Source organism: Triticum urartu, chromosome 3 (genome assembly GCF_003073215.2).
Source record: "Triticum urartu cultivar G1812 chromosome 3, Tu2.1, whole genome shotgun sequence".
NCBI lineage: Eukaryota > Viridiplantae > Streptophyta > Magnoliopsida > Poales > Poaceae > Triticum > Triticum urartu.
Genome location: NC_053024.1, coordinates 12,421,982 through 12,433,975, shown reverse-complemented (window position 1 = coordinate 12,433,975; position 11,994 = coordinate 12,421,982). Strand labels below are relative to the sequence as shown.

The 11,994-nt window shown below is 46.8% G+C and overlaps 2 protein-coding genes across 2 annotated transcripts; both read right to left on the bottom strand.

Moving 5' to 3' along the window:
• Positions 1-1,034: 1,034 nt before the first annotated feature.
• LOC125547643 (E3 ubiquitin-protein ligase SINA-like 10) lies at positions 1,035-2,302 on the bottom strand. The gene is made up of 2 exons (XM_048711457.1): positions 1,984-2,302; positions 1,035-1,880 (listed from the first exon to the last, which is right to left on the bottom strand). Exons 1-2 carry the CDS (start codon positions 2,224-2,226, stop codon positions 1,173-1,175), a joined length of 951 nt encoding a protein of 316 aa, XP_048567414.1. The 5' UTR covers positions 2,227-2,302; the 3' UTR covers positions 1,035-1,172.
• A 5,499-nt stretch (positions 2,303-7,801) lies between these two features.
• LOC125547642 (E3 ubiquitin-protein ligase SINA-like 10) lies at positions 7,802-9,104 on the bottom strand. The gene is made up of 2 exons (XM_048711456.1): positions 8,786-9,104; positions 7,802-8,676 (listed from the first exon to the last, which is right to left on the bottom strand). The coding sequence occupies exons 1-2, from the start codon at positions 9,026-9,028 to the stop codon at positions 7,936-7,938; spliced, it is 984 nt and encodes a 327-aa protein (XP_048567413.1). The 5' UTR covers positions 9,029-9,104; the 3' UTR covers positions 7,802-7,935.
• Between the last annotated feature and the right edge of the window lie 2,890 nt (positions 9,105-11,994).

Sequence of the window (11,994 nt, the reverse complement as noted above, 5' to 3'; positions counted from 1 at the left end):
TTGATAGCCTTGACCGAGAGAATAGGCGGTGTGGAGAAGTCATATTTGATGATCGAGACGGACTTCTCGACACTTGTCACCCCCGACAGCGGTAGGCTATGCACCATAGCCTGCACTCACATTAAATGTGTGGTCGGGAACATGACCTCACACGGCCTCTATGAAACCTATCTGCATGTGAGGCATGTGTGCTGAGGAGGCCCATGTTCGGGACACCTAGCACCGTCCGAAAATGTCACTGCTGACGTTCTTCTAGATCCGATTTAATGGAGGATAGATTACTTGGCAGTAAACCTGCACAAAGGTATGCTTGCCGTCACATCATTGGCTCCTTCTGGATGTTGTAGTACTAATTGTGAAGAGGATTCTAGTGTAGTTTCTTATTGTACCGAGGGTTTAACATTTCAGCGAAATTTCACATATTTTGGTGGGGTTCGAAATACTTGCAACCATGAAATTTTGAGCCAAATTCAAACTAAAATTTAAATTACCTTAAAATTCATTAAAAATATTGATTTTTGAAACTCAAAATCCGAAATAATTTCCAAATTTCCCAAATATTGCATATTCCAAAAAAATTCCATGTCCGAAATTAAATACCTTACCGACGTGGCTTTTTGGGCAGGTCCATCTATTGTAGTTACGCTCAGGGTACCCTGGTTTTAAATACGCCGACATGCTCATGCGCAAAATCAAGAGGGGCTACTAAAAAAGAAAGTTTTTTGACGCTCCATTAGCTAGCGTACTCTTCTACTATCAATAAAACTTAAAAATAAATCAAATGTCAGCGAGTTGTATGCTGCATCAACATTGGCTAGGTATCCTGCTTGGGAGATTTGTTTGATAGAAGGCCTCCTTTCTTCTTCACTATCCTCAAGTAAACCTGCATTAAGCATCGCTTTTGTAGCATGGATAACATTTCTTGGCATGAGATTGAGCTCTACTCCTGACTTGAGATAGATAGATTGCAACACATGCAAATGAAATGCTTGCAAGTTGGAATGACATAACAACGGAAGATGATGCATTTCACGACAGGATTAGCACCAACTATAATATCCTCCGATTTAAATACAGTACTCTACAATGACATTAAAGATGAACTGCGTCTACTAATGAACATCACCCAAATAGTTTCAGCTGCATCGTTTGTTTCCCGTCAACATCGGAAATCAAGCCAATGCGTCGGACCAAGGGGAGATTTTGTCCATGCGGATGTGCAGGGGAACTTCCATGGACGCCCCGTCCCCTGCTGCTGCTGGAACCAGGTAAATCCGCGGCACCGGCAGGAATGTTGGCTCGTCTATGGCGGCCACCGCCCCGGGTGACGAGCTGCTCCTTATGTGCATGACCACCAACACCATGTCCTCCTTGCCGCAGTTGATCCACATCTTGCACGTGATCCGGGGCCGCGTCGCCGCCCTAGCCCTGGCGCACACCACGGACACGGCGGCCGCGGCGGCGCCGAGCACGCCCATGATCAGGAGGAACACGCGGTTGTCGTCGCCCAGGAGGACAACCCGCGGGGTCGATACCGGCAGCTGGAGCTGGCTGACCTTGCCATACTGCACGGCGAGAAACGGCACCGAGTGGACGGTGTTGAGGTGGCCGGCGAGCGCCTGCGGCGCGCTGACATAGCCGCAGCCGGGCTCCGTGCAGTGGCAGGGCGCTTGCGGGCACGCTTTCTGGTGCTCGGCGACCTCGTGGTAGGTCATGTACAACTTGCAGCCGGCATTGGGGCACCCAGTCCTGGTGGAGGACACCACGGCGTCTAGCGCAGGGCAGGGGTCAAAGAAGCCGCCGCCGTCCACGCACACCGTGCACTGCCCGAAGGGCAGCTGGGCCACGCAGCCGCCGCAGGCCAGGTGCCCCGCTTTGCCCTGCAGGCAGGCACACAAATCGTAGATGGTTCGTAAATTAGCACGAAAGATTTGATCTCTCACCAAAGGAGGAAGAAAGAAGGAAAGAAAGAATGAGAGGAACCTGGACGACGGGGGGCTTGAAGGGGAGGGTGCAGAGGGGGCAGTGGAGCACTTTCTTGTCAATCATCACGGCGAGCTCCACTCGTGGGCTGTACGCCGCCCCGACGATGGCGCCCCCATCTCCTCCTCTGGCCGCCTCTTGCCTCACGTGGCCTTCGGGCAGGTCCTGTCGCGCCTTCTTGGAGCTCTTGTCGGCCTTGTCCGGCGAAGCCCTGCTCCTCCCCTCGACGGCGGCGCCTTGCATCCTGGCTGGCCTTTGGGGAAAGAAAATCGTTGTCTGTGTCTCAGTCCAAACTTTTTCCAGGAGGTGGGAGAGGAGAAGAGCAGAGGTCTGAGAACATAAGGTGCCTAGGCAACCACACTACACTATAAATGCTTCCTCATTGTGGCTTCCATTCCCAAACTTATATGCTATAAATATAAGTCGTGCTCTTAATCTATTTCATTATTGCTAGTTTGTATATATATTAATGTTGTTCTAGAAAATTTGAGGAACATAAATGTAAGCACATTGTTTTTATTTTTGCATGGTTTCCTGCTTAATTGATACACAGAGGAGTGCTCTTGAGTCCATCGCCAGATTATAACACCATCAAACACGTGGGAGCCCATAGAAAGAAAAGGATACATGTGTAAGCACAAGGGACATGCGTAACCAAATAGTACAAAGGAGCACACAACGCATCACAACTTTTCACCCAGGTCACGACACATCCCGCCTTTCTCACTGATGTCGACCGCCACATACGCCATGGCAGATGTGCTGGCCACCACCAGCACATAACGACAACATGACCACAAGCATCCAAAAGATCCCTATAATAGGGTACCGGATTTTCAAGACCCCCGACGCCAAAAATCTTGATTAGCTGGTTGCATGGAGTAGGAAAAATAACCCCTTGATTTTGCAGATGCCATCAAGAAGCAATGAGGAATCCATCTATCACCACACCATGCAACAACCTAGTCCAGAGGCTTGTAAGCAGGCATCCGTAGCTGGAGCTTATAGAGACACAGGGGGATAACCCGAGAGGACACCAACCAAGATCATCCTCGCATCGGTGCGTGAGAAAGGCTTGAACAACGTTGCTGGGGCATGAAAAAGCTAACACCAATTATGATGTGGGAAATCAAGTATCGGCTCCCAACCAACCTCTGCTAACCACCAGGCGACAGGACATGGAGAGTAGAAAATACACCCAAGATTACAATAGGGGCTAAGCTTCACCTAATATCCTAGAAATAACATAGTGGAGAATAGGTGGCAGGAAAGCTTATTTGAACCTAAGGAGAGACAAGAATAGAAGGACCTCCTGACCAGAACACGAACCGCTAGCATAATCCCCAAATCAAAATATGTGAGAAAAGATCTCGGCAGGACAAAACACAGGCAATGATTATTTAATGGGGAAATGAAAGTTAAACCAAGAGGAGCAGGAGTTCACAAAGGATGACACATATTCCTCGCTTGGCATCCAATTGACATAGGCATCCCCATACCGGCATGGTAGCCCCAAAATCCGCCATAAGGGGTGCACAAAGGACTACCCTTTTTGATAACCTACTACTATAAGAAATCAATGTTAAAAGTATGCCTAGGCTCTAATAATGAGGGTTTTGATGTTAATGGCATTATGATTAGATGAATAACTATGTTTCAGGTGTGCTTCCAGTATACAGATCGTAAGGAATGGAGTATAAAAGTTGGTCAGTGATACATCTCCAACATATCTATAGTTTTTGTATGTTTCATGCCTATTATCCTTCAAGTTTGCAATATTTTCAATCCTTTTGAGGGACAGGCCTATTAATTTAGTGGCGAGCACCAATTTTGTTTTTCTGCTATTTTTGGGATATCAGCAAATGACCACAGAAAAAGTCACCGGAAAAAACAGAAAAAAATAGAAGGTGTTTTTGTGCCGGAAGAAGACTAGGGCACCTGGGCCCTCTGCATGGAGGGGCCAATAGGGCAGAGGCGTTCAAAGGCCAGAGGATCCTTGGTGGGACGCCTAGGGCCTATGGTGCTTCCCACGAAGGTGGCTCCGGTGACTAGTGGCTATATATACCCTGAAAGCCTTTCCCCAATTTATCGTGCATTTTTTCACGTCAACTATCTCACGGTCTGAGGCGATCTTCATTTCAACCCTGATCTATTACTTTGTTGGAGGGGGAAAATTCATCTCGATCTTCACCGACATCGATCCTCACACTCAAAGATGAGTGGTGAGTAGTCTAACCCCTGAATATGGGTTCATGGCGGTAACCAAGATGTAATCTCTCCACTTCGTTGTTCAATACAATAGTCAAATGAGCTGTGTCAATCTAAAGTTTCCTTTAGATATTATTTCGTTCATGTGATGAATTATTTATTTGTTCAAATTTTTTGGATGATTTTATGGGTCATATTTCTCCCTGCTTGCTTGTTTACTCTTGTCCAGTTTAGATCGGTAGCTAGTAGTGGAAAGAGTTGTGCATTACCTGGGTTCAACCTTGCAGGTAAACTAGCATAGTGACACGAACTGAAAAATACATTTTTTTAGCATAGTACAGAAGCAAGCGCTCATATATACGCGCATACACTGAGCCCTATGAACGCACACACGCACACCCCTACCCCTATGCGCACATCCGAGAGACTGAGCCAGCATATCATCTAGATGTTTTATGAAGTCACGGTAGGTGCCTCGTAGTCGACGGGAACGTCTCCTCTCACAGAACGCACATCGCCGGAAAATTCTAAAATAAATCCAAAATAAATGCGAGCACAAGAATTTGAACCCTGTTGGGCTTGGGATACCACTGTCCACGGAACCATCCAACCACAATTTGTCATGATCCGTAACACTCCATATGAAGAATCATCCTCATCAATGTGGAAGTTTTCTTTTACCTATACAAGAATGAGAAGTTCACAAACTTAGAATCAATAAAACAAACCACCAGAACTAATTTGGAACAACATTCACTGAAAAACAAGTATGTTGAAGTTTGTGATTATGTATTTTGAAATAATAATGTGACATGGATTGAAGTAGTATTATAATAATACAAAGTGATGCAATATTTTTACTGTAAAACTAATTGAAGCGTATTTCGGGTGTGAGGCACAACGTATCCTAAAACAACAGGCCGCTGCATTGAACACTAAATCCACAGACATCATCTCCAACAGATAATGGAAAAAGGACTCACCTCTATTATCGAGTCCCACAAACAAATAATGAATATATCACCTTTCCCACATTGGACAGGATCGCTATCTGTGGCAATCAATGTTAACTGGATGTGAACTACTTTCAAAATATTTCCCCTACTGCATGGATGGAAACTAATACATAATTTAGTTTTGGGACCAATGGAGGATAAAAATATTGTACTAATAGGAAACAATTATTTAAGAATCAAAGTAGTTATCTCAGCTTCGTGTGCCAGTTCTTCTTGGAAAATGAAGAAAACAAATATATCTATTAATATATGTTCCTACATTCTGGTTGGAATAAATAAGCGATACAAAAGATCTAATAATAATTGACCATGCCTTCTTCAAATGGGCAATTATTACAATTAACATCAATATGTTCCATAGTATTCTTCTTTCCTATTAACTAATTCATAAAATGATTCCCTGAGGTGGCCAAAAACACTACTTACGTACAATGCATATATATATATATATATATATATATATATATATATATATATATATATATATATATATATATATATATATACCATCTTTAAATATGTTCCATAGTATTCTTCTTTCCTATTAACTAATTCATAAAATGATTCCCTGAGGTGGCCAAAAACACTACTTACGTACAATGCATATATGTGCTTCAATTTCAGTCGATGGCTTCAAATTTCAGCTGGTATATAATGACCTATTGGGAAGGGTGCTTTTACCTAACCTGTTGGATAGAGCAAATTGCAAACTTTTATGTGATGTTGTCAGAAACATCACAACTCCAAAGTCAGAGGAAAGGAATTGCATCTCAGCGAGTATAATGAAGCATAACGTGTAACAAAGATAGTAAGTGAAAGGTTTAATTAGGGATTAAAAATCAGTTTGCTGCCAAAATAAATCCTACCAAGATTCAAGAAAAACATAAATTGCTAATACATAGAACATGGCATGCTTGATGAATTATACCATCATGCATCAATAATATTGCTGAAAATGCATGAGAATAACATAGGCATATATTAGCAATCAAATGCTTGCGTGAGACAAATTGAAAAAAATCAAATCGCACTATGTAATATAAAAAGATAGATGTCGCCTGACGTCCGCATGAAAGAGCAACTCCATGAAGTCCATGCGGGAGCATGTGCCATTGATTGCCTTGACCGAAAGAGTGAGCGGTGTGTGGAAGTCACATTTGATGATCGAGGCAGACTTCTCGACACGTGTCACCCCCGACAGCGGTAGGCTATGCACCGTAGCTTGCTCGCACATTGAATGCATTGTGAGGAACATGACCTCACACAGCCACTGTGAAAGTTGTCTGCATGCGAGGCGCGTGTGCTGAGGAGGCCCGTGTTCGGGACACCTAGCACCGTCCCAAAATGTCACTAGTCGTTTTTGTAGATATGGTTTAACGAGGGTAGATTTACTTGAAAGTAAACCTACACAAAGGTATGCATGCCGCCGCGTAATTTGCTCCTTCTGGATGTTGTAGTACTAATTGTCAAGAGGAATGTAGTTTCTTCATGTACCGAGGGTTCAAAATTTCAGCGAAATTTCACATATTTCGGTGGGGTTCGAAATAATTGTAAGCCTGAAATTTTGAGTCAAATTCAAACTAAATTTAAATTAGGTTAAAAAGATGAAAAATTATAGATTTTTGAAACTCAAACTCCGAAATAAATTCCCAATTTCTGCATATTTCGGTGACGTCCGAAATTTTTCCATGTCCGAAATTAAAAACCTTACTGACATGGCTTTTTGCGCTGGTCCATCTATAGTTATGCTCTGCGTACCCTGGTTTTAAATATGCCAACATGCTTCGTTCGCAAAATCAAGAGGGGCAACTAAAAAAGAAAGTTTTTTCACGCTCCACTAACCAGCGTAGTCTTCTACTATCAATAAAACCAAAATATAAATCAAATGTTAGTGAGTGAGATCTAAAATTTGGGAGTTATCCAAACGCATGTCATGCCCATCAGTAAATACCAATTGTTTGGTAGGGTAACTCTCAGCCGACATTCAAGTTGTATGTAGATGTTTACACTTATAGTATCGATGACTTGTTTTCATTTTAATATCGAAAGATTATTTTGTTAGAAAATAGATTTTTTTTCCTCGAAAAGCTCATTCATCTAGAAAAGAATTATGGCCACGTTTAGTAGAAGTTACTACTTTTCGTTTTTGGCAGACTGCAGGCCTCAAAGAGGTCTAGAACACTTTAGTATGAGCAGTTTAAGCAGTGGACAGAGATAAGTTTCCCCGTTAGGAAGGATATGGATTTGATTCATTCCTTAGGAAGACTCTGAGAGAAGCTTAATCAGGAATTACTGCAGGGTTATATGCTGCATCAATATTGGCAAGGTATCTTCCTTGGGAGATTTGTTTGACAGAAGGCCTCGTTTCTTCCTCACTATCCTCCAGTAAACCCGAATTAAGTATCGCTTTCGTAGCATGGATAACATTTCATGGCATGAGATTGTGCTCTACTCCTGACTTGAGATAGATAGATTGAAACAGATGCGAATGAAATGCTTGCAAGTTGGAATGACGTAAGAACGGAAGAAGATGAATTTCACGAAAAGATGAGCACCAAGCATAATATCCTCTGATTTAAATACAGTACCCTACAATGACATTAAAGCTGAACTACATCTATTAATTAACATCACCCAAATAGTTTCAGCTGCAACTCCAAAATAAGTAAGCATGAACTGCCTTGAATACATCGTTTGTTTCCCATCAACACAGCAGCGGTGGACCTAATCAAGCCAATGCATCGGACCAAGGGGAGATCTTGTCGATGCAGATGTGCAGGCGAACTTCCATGGACGCAGCCCCGTCCCCTGTCGCTGCTGGAACCAGGTACATCCGCGGCACCGGCAGGAACGTCGGCTCGTCCGCGGCGGCCACCGTGCCGGGCGACAAGCTGCTCCTTATGTGCATGTCCACCAGCAACATGTCCTCCTTGCTGCAGTTCGCCGCCGCCGCCTGGGACGGCTCCAGATTGACCCACATCTTGCACGTGAACCGGGGCCGCGTCACCGCCCTCACCCTAGCGCACACCAAGGACACGGCGGTCATGCCAGCGCCGAGCGCACCCACGGTCAAGAGGAAAACATGGTTGTCGTCGCCGAGAAGCACCACCCGCGGGGTCGACACGGGCAGCTGGAGCTGGCTGATCTTGCGGTACTGCACGGCGCGCACCGGCACCGAGTGGACGGTGTGGAGGTGGCCGGCGAGCGCCTGCGGCGCGCCGACGTAGACGCAGCCCGGCTCCGTGCAGTGGCAGGGCGCGTGCGGGCACACGGTCTTGTGCTCGGCAACCTCATGGTAGGTCACGTACCTCTGGCAGCCGGCATTGGGGCACTCGATCCTAGTCGAGGACACCATGATGCCAAGCACGGGGCAGGGGTCGAAGAAGCCGCCGTCGTCCACGCACGCCTTGCACCGCCCGAAGGGCAGGAGGGCCACGCAGCAGCCGCAGGCCAGGTGCCCCGCTTTGCACTGCAGGCAGGCACACAAATTGTAGACGGCCGGTAAATTAACACGAAAGAGTCGATCTCTCAGCGGCACCAATGGAGGAAGAAAGAAGGAAAGAAAGAACGAGAGGAACCTGGAAGACGGGTGGCTTGAAGGGTTGGGTGCAGAGGGGACAGTGGAGCACTTTCTTGTTAATCCTCACGGCGAGCTCCACTCGCGGGCTGTACGCCGCCCCGACGATGGCGCCCCCATCTCCTCCTCTGGCCGCCTCTTGCCTTGCGTGGCCTTCGGGCAGTTGCAGCCGCGCCTTCTTGGCTCTCTCGTCAGCCTTGTCCGGCGAATCCCTGCTCCTCCCCTCGACGGCGGCGCCTAGCATCCTGGCTGGCCTTTGGGGAAAGAAAACCCGTGTCTGTGTGTCTCAGGCCAAACTTTTTCCAGGAGGTGGGAGAGGAGAATAGCAGAGGTCTGAGTACAAAAGGTGCCGAGGCAGCCACACTACACTATAAATGCTTCCTCATTGTGGTTTCCATTCCCAAACTTATATGGTATAGATATAAGACATGCTCTTAATCTATTTCATTATTGCTAGTTTATCCATATATTAATGTTGTCTTTCTTTCAAGTACCTACAAGTGTGCGATAAAAGTTTGACTATTGCAGATCAATGCTATTCTAGAAAAATTGAGGAACATAAAAGTAAGCACATCGTTTTTTTGCGTAGTTTCCGGCTTAATTGATACAAGGTGGAGTACTTTTGACTCCATCACCGGATTATCACATCATCAAACACGTGGGAGCCCATAAAAAGGAAAGGATACATGTGTAAGCACAAGGGACACACATAACCAAATAATACAAAGGAGCACACAACGCATCACAACTTTTCACCCAGATCACGACACATCACACCTTTCTCACTGTTATCGATAGACACATACGCCCTGGCTGATGTGCTGGCTGCCACCAGCAAATAACAACAACATGACACAAGCGTCCAAAAGATCCCTGGAACAGGGTGGAGACCCCCGATGCCAAAAATCTTGATTAGCTGCTTGCATGGAGTAGGAAAAATAACCCCTTGATTCGGCAGATGCCATCAAGAAGCAATGAGGAATCCATCTGTCATCACACCATGCAACAACCTAGTACAGAGGCTTCTAAGCAGGCATCCGTAGCTGGAGGTTATAGAGACACAGGGGGGTAACCAGAGAGGACACCAACCAAGATCATCCTCGCATCGGTGCATGAGAAAGGGTTGAACAATGTTGCCGGAGCCCGAAAAAGCTAACACTAAGGATGATGCGGAAAATCAAGTATTGGCTCCCAACCAACCTGTGCTAACCACCAGGGAACAAAACATAGAGAGTAGAAATACATCCAAGATCACAATAGGGGCTAAGCTTCACCTAATATCCTAGAAATAACCTAGTGAAGAATAGGTAGCAGGAAAGCTTACTTGAATGTAAGGAGAGACAAGAATAGAAGGAGCAACCAAGTCACTCAACCGCTTCCGATTTTCCGTGGCGGAGCTCCCACTCAAGGTTCGTGTTTACTGCACTCGTTGGTTGTGGATGGTCCTGAGTTGTGTCGTGGGGCTTGGCACACACGCCAGTGTGGTGCGTTAGGCTTCTTTAGAACTCCCGGTATTGTGATCCCTCGAAGCACTACTGCGCCTCCACTCGCTGTCGTTCGCCTGCGATCGCCACCGCTCGCCGCATTGGGAAGTAGGCTGGATGCAGCTCCCCTCGTCCACTTCGAAGCAAAGAACTGCCTAGGGGACGCCTAAATATGCAGCTCCACTGCCCATAGTTGCAGCTCCAATGGGCAACGGTTCCAGCTTTGGCTTGCTATGGTCATCCTCATTTACGGTCTGCTCCCAGCTTCCATCGCCACCGCTCACCATTGTTGGTTGGTCGTCCCCTGGTTGAAGCTTTTTCAGATGACGGATGATGCATTCTCTGTTGCCAGTCGTAGCAAAAGTCGGCACCAATTGTAGCTTTTATCGCGGCAGTTTGCAGCATTCCGATCGCACTTGAGGTACCGGTTAGAGCAATCGTGGTGGTTGGTTCTAGCAAATTCGGTTGTCGGTTCCAGCAAAACGCAGCCGATGGAGCCCTTTTTCTTTTCGCCGGTTCAATCGTTGAAGCGAAAAATCAGTAGACGGCGGAGCCCTTCTTCTCGCCGGTTCAATCGTTGAGGAAACATCAGCCGCTGGTTCCAGCTCCGGCATAGTACGGTTGCAACAAAAGAGGTTCATGGTTGCACACCCCCGCCCCTCAAATCTAACTTGTCGTGGTGACCCTGCACCTCATCGCGGTCGCCGGTTCCAGCAAACCGGGGCACGGTTGCAACTCCCGCATCAAACGATTGTAGCATCCCTCCCCGCGTTGGTGTGGCCACAATGGAAAAGCTTGCGGATGTCCGACGATTGCAGCAACTACGAGCCACAGTTCCAACATCTGGCCATGGCGGTGCTAGCTTTCTAGAGCCTTAGTTGCATCTCGCCTCCCTCACCATGCTTATTGAAGCTGCCAGCCTCGCCGGTCGCAGCACCCGGCCACACGGGAGGAAGACGAGGACATGGACGGCCATGGCTGCCACAGTGCAGGCAACCGTGGCAACGGAAGTACATCGCGGTGTCCCCCTGTCGCCGTCGGCGGCCTCTACGCTGAACGTGCCCAGCAACACGAACGGGATGAGCACCACAGTGCACCACCCAACAGCAAGGACAGTTGCAACTGCCCCACGTCGTCAGGAAGAAGTATGAAAGAAGAAAAAAATGATTCGCAGGGGTTGTGCTTTTGGCATGTTGGATGCATGATCCATATGGATCGCAAGGCTGGCGTGCGACCGGCCCAATCTTGGGCCGGCGCCCCGGCTGGAAACATTTTCCTTTTTTGCAATCAAAGCCATGAGAATATTATATAATTTATATTTTGCAGATAATGTAGTCATATGGGACCGGGAGCAGAATAGGAGTCGACTAACACTTGTGATGCGTCGAGGAAACCTAATCCGACAGCGACGAGACTTTGCTCTTTCCATAATACGTTGAAGGCCTATCATGTAAAAACATCATCTCATCGACACGATCTGGCTTGGCCATGAACAACGAGACAACCAAGAGGAGCAATATGGCGCTGTGCCAGATGCCTCCCGACCTCTTGCAGATCATGGCCCGGCTGCCCATCAAGTCGCTACCCCGGTTCAGGTGCGTCTACAAGGTGTGGCGCCACACCATCTCCGACAACGCGACGTTTCGTGGCGCCCACCTCTGTACCTAGAAGTCATGCTTGCTCGTGTGGACTTGTACGAGAGAGGACCGCACGAACAAGGTCACCG